Source organism: Indicator indicator, chromosome 2, assembly GCF_027791375.1.
Source record: "Indicator indicator isolate 239-I01 chromosome 2, UM_Iind_1.1, whole genome shotgun sequence".
NCBI lineage: Eukaryota > Metazoa > Chordata > Aves > Piciformes > Indicatoridae > Indicator > Indicator indicator.
This window is the reverse complement of record NC_072011.1, coordinates 8,365,983-8,378,229: the sequence shown is the minus strand read 5'-3', so window position 1 is coordinate 8,378,229 and position 12,247 is coordinate 8,365,983. Positions and strand designations below refer to the sequence as shown.

General features: G+C 43.2%; 1 protein-coding gene across 1 annotated transcript in view; it reads left to right on the top strand.

Moving 5' to 3' along the window:
- Positions 1-1,991: 1,991 nt before the first annotated feature.
- Positions 1,992-12,247, top strand: part of RNGTT (RNA guanylyltransferase and 5'-phosphatase) — a 172,788-nt gene continuing 162,532 nt past the window's right edge. The window contains exon 1 of the mRNA XM_054395501.1: positions 1,992-2,055. Coding sequence (XP_054251476.1) covers positions 1,992-2,055 — 64 coding nt within the window. The remainder of the gene's footprint in view (positions 2,056-12,247) is intronic.

Sequence of the window (12,247 nt, the reverse complement as noted above, 5' to 3'; positions counted from 1 at the left end):
CAAGAAACAAAGTTTCTGTATAATGAAGTTTACTCGAAATTCTAGACAGATTATTTGCATTTTTTTTGATGTGTTCACAGAATCTAAGAGCTTCCTGTTGTATCTGTACACACAACAGTAGTTAATTCTGCAAGCTGTTGCACCTACTGATTTGCAAAGGCAGCACATCTGGCTTATGGAGAAAGTCCAGACAGAACAGCAGTGAAATGATAAATAATAGGAAAATAAGCTAAAAGAAAAAAAAGTAATCAGGTAATCTATTACTGTTGTTTCCTGCTGCTTCACTGAAGCCACTTGTACTGGTTTTGGCTGGGATATTTAATTTTCTTCATAATAGCTCATAGTGTGCTGTATTTTACATTTATGACCAAAACAGTGCTGATAACACAGGGAACTTTTAACTAATGCTGAACAGCATCAAGATCTTTTCTGCTTCTCACACAGCCCTTCAGCAAGTAGGCAGGGTGTGGACAAGAATTTGAGAGGAGACACAGCTGGGACAGCTGACCTCAGCTGACCAAAGGGATATCACAGACCATATGATGTTGTGCTCAGCAATAAAAACTAGGAGGAAGAAGGGCAACTTAATGGCAAGTTTCTTCCCAAGTAACCATTGTGAGTGATGGAGCTCTACTTTCCTGGAAATGGCTAAACACTTGCTGGCTGATGGAAGGTAGTGAATGAATTCCTGATTTTTCCTTGCCTTCATCTCAAACCACGAGTTTTCTCACTGTTACTCTTCTGATCCTCTCCCTCATCCCACTTCAGAGGGAAGCCAGCAAGTGGCTGTGGGGACCTTAACTGCCTACTAGAGGCAAATAACATCACCACCTTAAATATTTCTTTTATGTAGGCAAACACTGCCAGACTATAATTCTTCAACTGAGTTCACATAAATAGGCCTCTTTAAAACCATGATGATTTTTTACTGTGATTCGGCATAGAAGCACGTTTTTTCTTACAAGAACTTATCTGCAAGCCTTATGTTTTTGGCAACACCTTTTCACAAAAGAAAGAGAAGGTTCAATACAGAGGCATCTCTGCTATACTAGTAAACCTATTACATGCAGGCTATAGCAGCCAAGCAATTAGCTGGGGCACGGATCCACCTATTTCCACCTCCGGTTCCAGTGATGAGGGAACCCACAAAAAACTAAAAGCAGGGCAAGCAAGCCCGTCCAAGCCTCCAGATATTTTCAGTTCAGGATATTTCCTGAGCCTGACACAATTTGTTAGTGTGCTGTCAATTACTTTGTATTTCAAGTACCTGCCCTGTCTCCTTTGAAGCCCTCTTCACAAGCACAACAGCCTCTGCCAGCGAGTCGCGCAGCTCCGCTTCCTGTCGCACAAGTGACCTCCTCCAATTACTTCCAATCGAGCTCCTCTTACTTACTGCTGGCCCACAGCCCTCACCCGGAGGAGCCCGTGGCGCTGACCACCCCTCTTCCCAGGCTACCTCCTTTCCAGGTTGAGGGGCCTGGAAAGCTCATTTAGGCAGATCTCTTAAGAGTGAAAAACTTCCCCCACTTTTCACGATCCCGTGTGCTTTTTTTGGAGAGGAGGGAAACAAAGCCAACACCTCAGGCCTACATAGCTGCACAGCCGCACGCCGGCACAGCGCTCCCGCTTCGCTCTCCCGCTCCCCTCCGCAGTGATGTGGCCTGACACTTGCCGTGGAGCGCCTTCCTCGCTATCCGCACCCCCCACCAAAGGCCCAGCCCGGCGCACCCCCATGCCGCAGACCCAGCCAGCCACCGGGGGCCTCTCCCCGCCGCGGCGCAACCGGGCCCGGGCCTCGGCCCGGAAGCGGAAGCGGCTGCGGTGCACTGTGGGCTAGCGGCGGCTGAGGCGGAGCTGGGTCTGAATGAAGGCGCCGCGGGCCAGGGGCCACCGGCGCCGCTGAGCGCCTCGGGGCCGCGTCCGCCCCGCGCCCCTTCTCTCCCTCCTCTCCCCGCGGGCAGGTCAGCGGTGGCGGCCGCCTAGGTCCCGCCATGTCCTACAACAAGATCCCGCCGCGCTGGCTCCACTGCCCCAGGAGGGGGCAGCCCGTGGCAGGTGAGCGCCCGGCCCGATCCGGTCCGGTCCTGCCTTGCCCCGGGGTGGCTGTGTGGCGGCTGTGTGGCGGCAGTGGGGAGGACTCCCTCTCCTCTGCTGGGCTTCTCTCAGCCTGCCTGTCCCGACCCCCCACCCCCGTTCCTTCGCAGATCCATGAGGAGTGTGAGGGCCTCTTTCGGGCCGCAGCGGCCCCTCGCCCTCCGGCCCGGCCGTAGGCTCTTTGTTCCGGGGCCGCGGCTGTGCTGGTGCGGGAGCGCCGGGTCGCCATTCACCCTAAGCATCCTGGGCTGGTGTTTGTCCCGCAGTTGTGTTCGCATAAGGCGGTTGTTTTCCTTAAAGCCCAGCCTACAGCAAGGGTTTGACTTCAGCGCGGGAGCATACCCTCTTTGGACTAGCGTAACCTCTGAAACCGATTCTCCCCAGCACCCTTGTAGGGCTACAAGCCCTCTCCTCTTTGGAGCTTTAACACTGGGTTGTCACTTTGCACTGGTTAGGTTGAGGACTAAAACTTTTCCCGTCTGTCACATCTGATGAGAGAAACGGCAGCCTAGCGTGCAGCAGCTGTCGTACTGGAGCATACCTCAGCCCTGACGAGACCCCCAGTGCAGCTTCTTTCTTGATTGCCTTTTCCCTAAAGGCTTTGATGTTTATCAGTGTTGATTTGTTACTGGGATGACTGAAAGTGACCTGTTAGTCACTGATGAGTTCTTAAGCAGCTTAGCTGAAGGATGAGTTTAAGTGTTGTACTCTAATGTGTATTTCAGGTTTTGTCAATGCCATCATCTCAGACGTTCTTGCCCATAACACTCCGTCTGTCTAGATTGTTGCTAGGTATCTAGTCTTGCTGGCATCTAGTGGCAGTGAATTAGGTAGCATACAAAACCACATTTTTTTGATTGTGAGTTAACTACCATACTGACGTCAGATGAACGTTTTCCCCGCAGCCTGGTATGAGATAGAGTAAACAAACTTCAATTTTTTTCAGTTGTCTCAAATTCTTCTTTCTTTTGTAAGGTAAGCAATTGCAAACCTCAGTTTTGTTTTTTTTTTTTTTTTCCCCCACGATATTTTCTAATTTTCACTCCTTTCATCTTTTCATCTGTGGTAACTTAAAGGTGTTTTCTCGAAACACAGCCCTTGGTACTCAGCGTGTTACTGTAGATGGCACCGTGGCACGATTTGCCTAATAGTCACAACTCCTGCGTTTTCTATCCCACGTGTCCACGTCATTTTCTTTTCTTTTTTTTTTATAACAGCAGTTGATTGTGGAACTGAAGACACTGATGATTCTGTACAAGTTTATTTAGAACCTTGTGAGACATCTCAGTAGGCTTAATCTTCCCATCAATATGCATTATTTGGCATTTATCAGTATTTAATTTCAGTCGTTCCATTTTCTTACGTTTCTCTGAACTTGACTCAAATAACAGCATTGTCAGATTGCTCATTTCCATTATCTCTCCTTCCTGATCGCTGACAAATGCATTGCTTTGTATCTAATAAGAGATTTGATTGCGTAAATCCTTAGCCTTTGACCACAACAAAAATAGACTAATGACTCTTTATTCTTTAGTTTTGTTCTCAGCAAGTTCTTGATCTCTAGAAGTTGTGGCTTTTCTTTGTTTGCCTTTCTTTTAAGCCAGGGCTTCTCAAAACCAGCAACATAGAGTAAGCAAGAATTCAGGTCATCAGCATGTCATCTGCTGTGCCATCACTGCTTGTATGTTTGTTTATTCAGTAACTGCAAAGTAATTATTTTCCATTTGGAGTGATCATGCACAAGAAGTTACTGACTAAATAAAAGCAGAGAGCTTTCTTTTCTTTGGTTGCTTTATCATAATGCATTCTTATAATTAGTTCACATTGGTTTTAGCTGTTTTTTAACATGTACAATTTACCAAATGTGACAATACACCATCAGTCTTCTCTCCTTTTTTTGAACTTTACATTCAAAAACATCTTGACACTTTTATTAAGAAAGATTTTTTAGAGTTTATTGATGTCGGTACTGTTTCCCAGATGTGTTATACTCTAGTTTTAATTAGCATTTCAATCAGATTTCTAAGCATCTGTACATGACTTTATTCACATGTGATAGTGTAATAGTAATTATGTTCCTGAGGAAGGTTTGTCTGGCTTCTGTGGACTGATATTCATCAAGTCTTTGGTCCTGACCCTCTTGTCTTATAGTTGCGGCACCTAAAATTTCTAGGTGATCTCAAATGCAAGTATTGATGATGCCTGGAGATTGGATTCATTCATTCATTTATTCATTCATTCATTTATTCATTCATTCAGGTTAACAGGACTCTTGGAGAAATTGACCAATGTCTCTCATTATTTTCCAGTCTACTTATTTAAATTTTGGTATTTTTCTGCCACTTTGTAGTTTCTTGGTACAGCAGTTGTGCCCTGGTGAGACCTCACTTGGAGTACTGCATCCAGTTCTGGGCTCTCCAGTTCAAGACGGACAGGGATCTGCTGGAGAGAGCTACCAGAATGATTAAGGGACTGGAGCATGTGCCCTGTGAGGAGAGGCTGAGAGACCAGGGTCTTTTCGGTCTGGAGAAGAGAAAAGTGAGGGGGAATTTGACAGATGTTTATAAATATCTGAGGGCTGAGTGTCACGAGGGAGGGGACAGGTTCTTCTCAGTTGCACCCTGTCATAGGACAAGAGGTAATGGATATAAACTACAGCACAGGAGGTTCCACCTCAACATGAAGAGGAACTTCTTCCCTGTGAGAGTCACAGAGCACTGGAACAGGCTGCCCAGGGAGGTTGTGGAGTCTCCTCTGGAGACTTTCAAGACCCATCTGGATGTGTTCCTGTGTGACCTGTGCTAGATTCTATGGTCCTGCTCTGGCAAGGGGGTTGGACTTGATGATCTTTGGAGGTCCCTTCCAACCCCTAACATCCTGTGATTTTCATGGTTATTGCATTGTGGTAGCACCTCAATCAGGTATTTGATGAAAAGAGCTTTCTTTGGACTCTCAGATCTGAAGTAATCAGATTGCTTCAGCCTTACTGCAGATCATCTCTGCAGATACTTACTTTTTGCAACCACCAAAAACCCAGTCCATTTTGATTTTGACATGGAAAATGCTAGCAAAATATGGAAGGAGAGACCCAAGAAGTGTCTCAGCAGTGTCTTTCAGTCTCCTTTTATTGATTAATGCTAGTTAGTATTTTTCTAGACATAGATGCAGCTTTCAGAATGATGAGGTATTACTAAAACCATCCATATTGCATATGGTTGTAGAGGTATCATCTTAAATAGAAGAGTAATTCCCCTGGTTCAGGAAGTTGTTGAGATACAGGTTGTTGTATTTGGGGAGAAATCTGGTGATGGATTGTCATTGTCCTTGTTTTACAGTCTTTTGTAGGCACCTGCTATTGATCTGCTCAGCTGATGAGATGCTGAGTGAAGTGCATGCTTTGACCCACCATTGCTGTTCTTGAAACAGGAAACTATTACTTTTCAGGGTGTTGGTTTTTTGTTTGTTTGTTGTTTCAGTTGTGTCTTTTTGGTTTGGTGTGGGTTTTTTTCCTTTTTTTATTATTGCAGCTTTTACTATTTCATTTTATTAAAATTTCTCTTTCTTAACCTTGGTCACCCAATGGTCAAATCTTCCTAATCAGTGCTCAATCTAAACATACCATAGTCATACATAATTAGTGGTTGCTGTTGAATTTTTAGCTTCATGTCACAGAAAATTAGACTAAGGGTAGCTTGTTTCACTGTTATGCCCTAGAGTTCAAATTTTAAGATTAAAAGTGTCCCAAAATTAAAGAATGCATAGGTAGAAAAGATGACCTCTTGTGTTGTTCACTTTGATTTCTCTTTGACTTATCCAGTGGATGTCTCTGCCCTGACAGACTGGGCTGTTATTTGCAGAATTTTTACCTATTTTTCAACCTAAAGATATACCACCTGTTATGCAGGTGACTAACTTAGAAAATGTTTTTTAACATCCACTTTTCAAAACTACTGGACACATTTGAACTTGATTCTGGAAGTAGGTAATCAACAAGTGTCAAGGTTCCACTAACATTTTGAAGTTAATTTGAAAATTCAATTGAGGAGTTACAATTATAATTTAATTTAGGTAAAGTAATGACTTGGGATACTTTGTTACTCATGTAAAATACCACCTTGTTGCTGTCAGATCACATAGTTTAACATAGCTGATCATTTAATCTTCAGTGCTCATGTATGGAGGCTTAAGTTGAGGTACAGTCAGTTTTTGCTACATCATTTCTTTAGCATAAGGTGTGTGGCAAAACTGCATCAAAGACTGTAGCTACTTCCTCATTTATACTCAGACATATTACTCAGGTTACAAATCTTTATTAGAGTTCAATATTAGATTTTCTTTATCTTAATGTCCCTCTGCTGAGAGGGTCTTATGCACATAGGGAAGGAGGATTTTCAGTCTTCTATACAAAGATTAAATATCAAATTTTCTGGGTAGGCACATTTAATTTTCCATTACAAGAGGAGCACTGTATGAGATTGTATTCAAGATGGTTAATATATGGATAACACTCAGAAAAATAAAAGAATATAAACTGGGAAGATAGTGCTTGCTGCATAGGAACAACGTGAAATTATATTGCAGAAAATTTTAATTTATTTAGAAAAAGCCAAAACCAAACAAAAACCACCTCCAAAATCCCAAAGGGAGAAAAAAGACCCAAACCACAAACCCACCAAAAAAACAGAGCTATTGTTTTCATAGTCTGAGTACAAAATTTTCCTAAATTGAAACTAAATTACATGAATTCACTCTTTTCTTCTAACCTTGACTGGCAGTGTGTGTGCTCTGTCTGGCAATAATACTGACAAACTGTAATTTGTAGAAGTTGGGCACTGAAATGCTTTTTGTAAGGATTTGGTTTGATCTCTGGAAGTGGTAGTAAATGGGCTCTATTAAAATACTCATCACTTCCACCGCTGTGTAAAGGTTTTCCACTGCTCCAGGGGATGGTGACAAGACCAATTTGTTTGCCTTTTCCTGGTGATGAACAGGAATGACAGGATCACAGGATGTTAGGGGTTGGAAAGGACCTCCAGAGATCATTGAGTCCAACCCCCATACCAGAGCAGGACCACATAACCATGTCATCTAGTGCAGGTCACACAGGAATGCATCCAGAGGAGACTCCACAATCTCTCTGGGCAGCCTGTTCCAGGGCTCTGTCACCCTCACAGTGAAGAAGTTCCTCCTCATGTTGAGGTGGAACCTCCTGTGCTGTAGTTTATATCCATTGCCCCTTGTCCTATCACAGGGTGCACCTGAGAAGAGCCTCCCTCTTAACACCCAGCCCTCAGATATTTATAACCATTTATTAAATCCCCTGTCAGTCTTCTCGTCTCCAGACTAAAAAGCCCCAGGGCTCTCAGCCTTTCCTAAACAAGGCAATGCTAATCCTTGTAACCTTCCGTTGGACTCTCTGGAGTAGATCCCTGTCTCTCCTGAACTGGAGAGCCCAGAACTGGATGCAATATTCCAGGTGAGGTCTCACTAGGGTAGAGAAGAGGGGGAGGAGAACCTCCCTCGATCTGCTGGATACATTCTTCTTAAGGCTCCCCAGGGTACCATTTGCCTTCTTGGCCACAAGGGCACATTGCTGTCCTATGGATAACTTGTCCACAAGGACTTCCAGGTCCTTCTCCACAGGGCTGCTCTCCAGCAGATCACCTCCAAGCATGTACTGGTGCAGTTTGTTATTCCTTCTCAGATGCAGGACTCTGCACTTAACCCTTGTTGAATGGAGGAATGGAGTATGGTTGCTCAGAAGGAAATCAGAACGTAATTCAGACACTAAATCAACCTGTTCATTCTCAGTTCTGGAAGATGGAGGAGAGTCTTTTGTGCAATTGTACAGTCTAATCAGCTGCTACAGGAAACAATCTTAACCTCCAGGCACTGTTACCAACCCTCATTTCTTTTCCCAGCATCTCTTAAGGATGATTGTTCTCTTGCATATCTATTGACTCTTTTGTCAGTGCAACTCCTTTTCTTAATTGAATGCCTCTGCTAAAAAAGTTTCGTTTGCATTCTTCATGTTCTGTAGTGGGTGAGTGGATGTAATAGGATGGGAGGGACAAATGGAAAAGTTAAAAAAAACTTTCAGGCATGTTTGGTGTTTTGCAAAAATTATGGTGTTGAGAGGTTTATCCACTAAGATAATCTCAAGTTAGGATTCGCATAATCATTCTGTACAAAGGAAGATAACTTTGTGGAAGGATTAATAGAGAGTGAGACTGAATGATAATGTTTAAGGTGAGAAGGAACACAGAAGTAAGAAAATTAAAGGACATGCAACAAGAAATGAGAAAATGGGAGGGAGGTAGCCAAGCCAACAGCCACGACCAGGGAGGAGGATGTATAACTAGTGGAATGAAAAGGCAAGGGAACTAAAGTAAAGCTAGAAATTTTTCTAACAGTCAAATAAGTGTAAGGTGAAGTGACTAAATTTCTGGCTATTTAATGTATATGCTGACTGTATGACTGAGTCACTTTCCTTTTAGCTGTAAGGTGTGGAATGTTCATAGACCACTGTAGTGGTGAGGGTTTTTCTGGTGTTGCTGCTTAACATCGAACCTGAGCTAACAAGCTGCATGAAGCTTCTCAGTTTCCATAACTATCTGGCTTCTGTGGTTTATAATGTCTCTTTCCTAAAAGTTAGATGCTTAGTTGAAACTATATAAAATGTTTTGATAGAATTTAAGGCTACAGAGGGCTCTATGAACTCTAATGTCTTCTATAGAGAAACCTCTCAGCAGTATTCATTTAATAAAAATGTATACATTTTCTTATTATTACAAAGAACTTACCTCAAAACTTGATTTCTAGCTGAATACAATAGGTATTTTAGCACCTTTTCATTCCATGAGGTTTTGTTTCGCTGAAAACAAGAGGGTTTTGTTCCTTTTATTATGAGGAAATGTTCTGTCTTGATGAGAAGACAGTATTTTCATGAGTAGTTTAGAAGAATGTCCTAGAATTAATGCTAGGTATGCTTGACTCACTTGAGGATCTGAAACTGAACATGTCAATACTGTGTAAAGTGGATGATGTCCGTAACTCTTCACAGCTAAATGTGCATCATATGGTTTAAGGAATAATACAAGAAGGGGTTATGTTTTTCCTTAATCCAAAATATCACATGAGAATGTTTCTAAATAGGAAAGGCTTTTTAAGAGTCACTGAAGTAAAAAAAAAAAGAAAAGGTACTCTTATGAAGAATGAACTTTTTTTCCTCTCTAGGAAGCAGGCAGGTTAACCACTGTTAGATGCATTTTTAGAAATAGAGCTTTACAGCAGCAGATCTAGCAGCAGGATCTTTATTTTTCTGGAAGCATTATGCCTGTTGCTCCAATTTGGAGTTCTTCCTGCACTAAAAAAGGCTTCTACTGCTCTTGTGTTCCTGTTTCCTTTGGTTTTAGAAAGGCTGTCTTTTGAAAAGCATGGAAACTTGTATTAAAAAAATGAAAAAAGGATGAAAGATATGGGGCAATATTTCTGTGTGTTGTTTTCTTGCAGCAGGGTTTATATGATTAGTCTTGGGATTAGTTTGCATATTTTGGTAGGTATTTAGAAATGTTGGGGGTCTCCCCATTTTACTCCTTACCTGTATCATTACCCTTACTGTGGCTGGGCATATATGCCAGGTCTCCTCCTTACAACTGCAGTGCAGGATCCCAGTGGCACACAGGAGGAGGTGTCCTGCTTTCCAGGCAGATATGGTGGCAGTGACCTGGGCTCTAAGTTCTTGTGAGCTTGGAAGCACCTGAAGGACTACATGCTGCTTAAATACCTGTTCTTCTGCACTTGGAGGAAAAGGGATACCTGTAACTTGCTGGGGCTCAGAAAGAAAGAGCTAGAGGTCTCACATTGTGATGGATATGAAGGATGAAAAATAAAATCAATATTCAAAATGAAGAATTTGGTTTCTAAGGAGTTACAGATGAAATCCAGTATGTCCTAATTCTGGTAAGTTCATAGAATCCTAGAATGGTCTGGGTTGGAAGGGACCATGGAAGGTCATCTAGTCCAAGCCCCTCTGCAGTCAGCAGGGGCATCCTCAACCTAGATCAGGCTGCCCAGGCCTCACCTTGAATATCTCCAGGGATGGGCCCCCACCACCTCCCTGGGCAACCTGTTCCAGAGTTCCACTACCTTCATAGTAAAGACCCTGTTCCTAACATCCAATCTAAATCTGCTCTGCTCTAGTTTGAAGCCATTGTCTATCACTGCAGGCCTTTGTAAACAGTCTTTCTCCATCCTTCCTGTAGGCTGCCTGCAGGTACTGAAGGCTGCCCGGAGCCTCCTCTTCTCCAGGCTGAACACCCCCAGCTCCCTCAGCCTGTCTTTGTAGCAGAGGTACTCCAACCCCCTGATCATTTTTGTGGCCCTCCTCTGGACCCTCTCCATCAGGTCCATGTCCTTCCTATATTGAGGGCTCCAGACCTGCACATAGTACTGCAGGTGAGGTCTCATCAGAGCAAAGTGTCAGAATCACCTCTCTGGATCTGCTGGCAATGCATCTTTTGATGCAGCCCAGGATGTGATTTGCCTTCGGGGCTGCAAGCTCACACTGTCTGCTCATGTCCAGCTTCTCATCCATCAGCACCCCCAAGTCCTTTTCCACAGGGCTGCTTTCTATCACCTCATCCCCTGGTCCGTACTGATAGTGAGAATTGTTCCAGCCCAGGTGCAGAACCCTGCACTTGCTCTTGTTGAGCGTCATGAGATTCACCTGGGCTGACTTCTCCAGCTTGTCCAGGTCTCTCTGGATGCCATCCTGTCCCTCTGGTGTATTGACACCACCACTCAGCTTGGTGTCATCTGCAAATTTGCTCATGCTGCACTTGATCCCACTGTCTATATCATTGATAAAAATACTAAACAGCACAGGTCCCAGTATGGACCCTTGAGGGATACCACTTGGCACTGCTCTCCATCCAGACTTGAAGCCATTGAGCTCCACCCTCTGGATGCGACCATGCAGCCAATTCCTTATCCACTGAACAGTCCACCCATGAAATCCATATCTCTCAACTTGGTGAGCAGGATGTTGTGGGGGACTGTGTCAAAGGCCTTGCAGAAGTCCAGATAGATCACATCTGTAGGTTGACCCTTATCTACCGACATAGTCACTTCATCATAGAAAGCCACTAGGTTAATCAGGCAGGTTTTGTTGCACATTTAATTTCCCTGATGTCTGGACCACACACAAGTGTTGTGTTTTGGGACAAGGTTGAGCACTGCCACAGAACTCTTCCAACAAGCCCCAAGGAGCACAATAGAAAGATCTGTAGTGTATAGATTTTCTGGAACATTCTGCATTTATTTTTTTTTCCAGCAATCTTTACTGTGTTCTATGTTTGCAGGTAATCAAAGCTGAAGCTTGCTTACATGGTTGGGTAACAAACTGTCATTTAAAATGCTGTTTTCGTGTTCTTAACTGTATTGAGTTTTTCAATTTCCTCTGTTGTGTCCTGTAGCTCTGTTGTAGTGTGTTGGGCTGAAATTCCCCTCCCACAATAACAACTCCAGACTAGCTCAGTTTGGAAGCAATTGTATTTACAAAGCAAAAAGTACAGTCTACAGTGGAATGCAATGAATATGTACAAATATACAGGATTTACCATATTTACAAATATGTACAATTAACAGAAACAGCACAAAACCCTCCTGGCCAAAGCCAGGAAAGCTGCCCCCCTGCCTCTGCTTTCCCTGCCTTCTCCAGACCTCCCTGGCAGAAGGAAGAAAGCCAAGAAGCAGAGAGGTTGTTAAACTTAGCTTTTCAAGGTCAGTATGCAAGTATGTTATCTCTGAAGCTAAGCACAGGAGAGAGATGCAGACTGCCCAGCAGAGAAACACCAGACAGACAGAGACACTGCCTGTACTTTGTTTTGAGTACTGACTATTAAACATTTCTTTCTCTCCAATGGAAGTGTTTAGAATAATCATTTTTCTGCTTTCTTACATCCAATTGTGATTTATTTACATTCTTTCACTTTTCTGCTGGAACTCTGTGAAAAGAGATTAAAGGCATAGCCATAAAACCATCACAAGCTCCACAGCTTAAATTGCACTAAAAGCTAGCTAAAAATGTCAAATTATTTTGTTTTAGATGAGGTGATCTGTATTTCATTTAAACTTCTATTTTTTTTGGTGA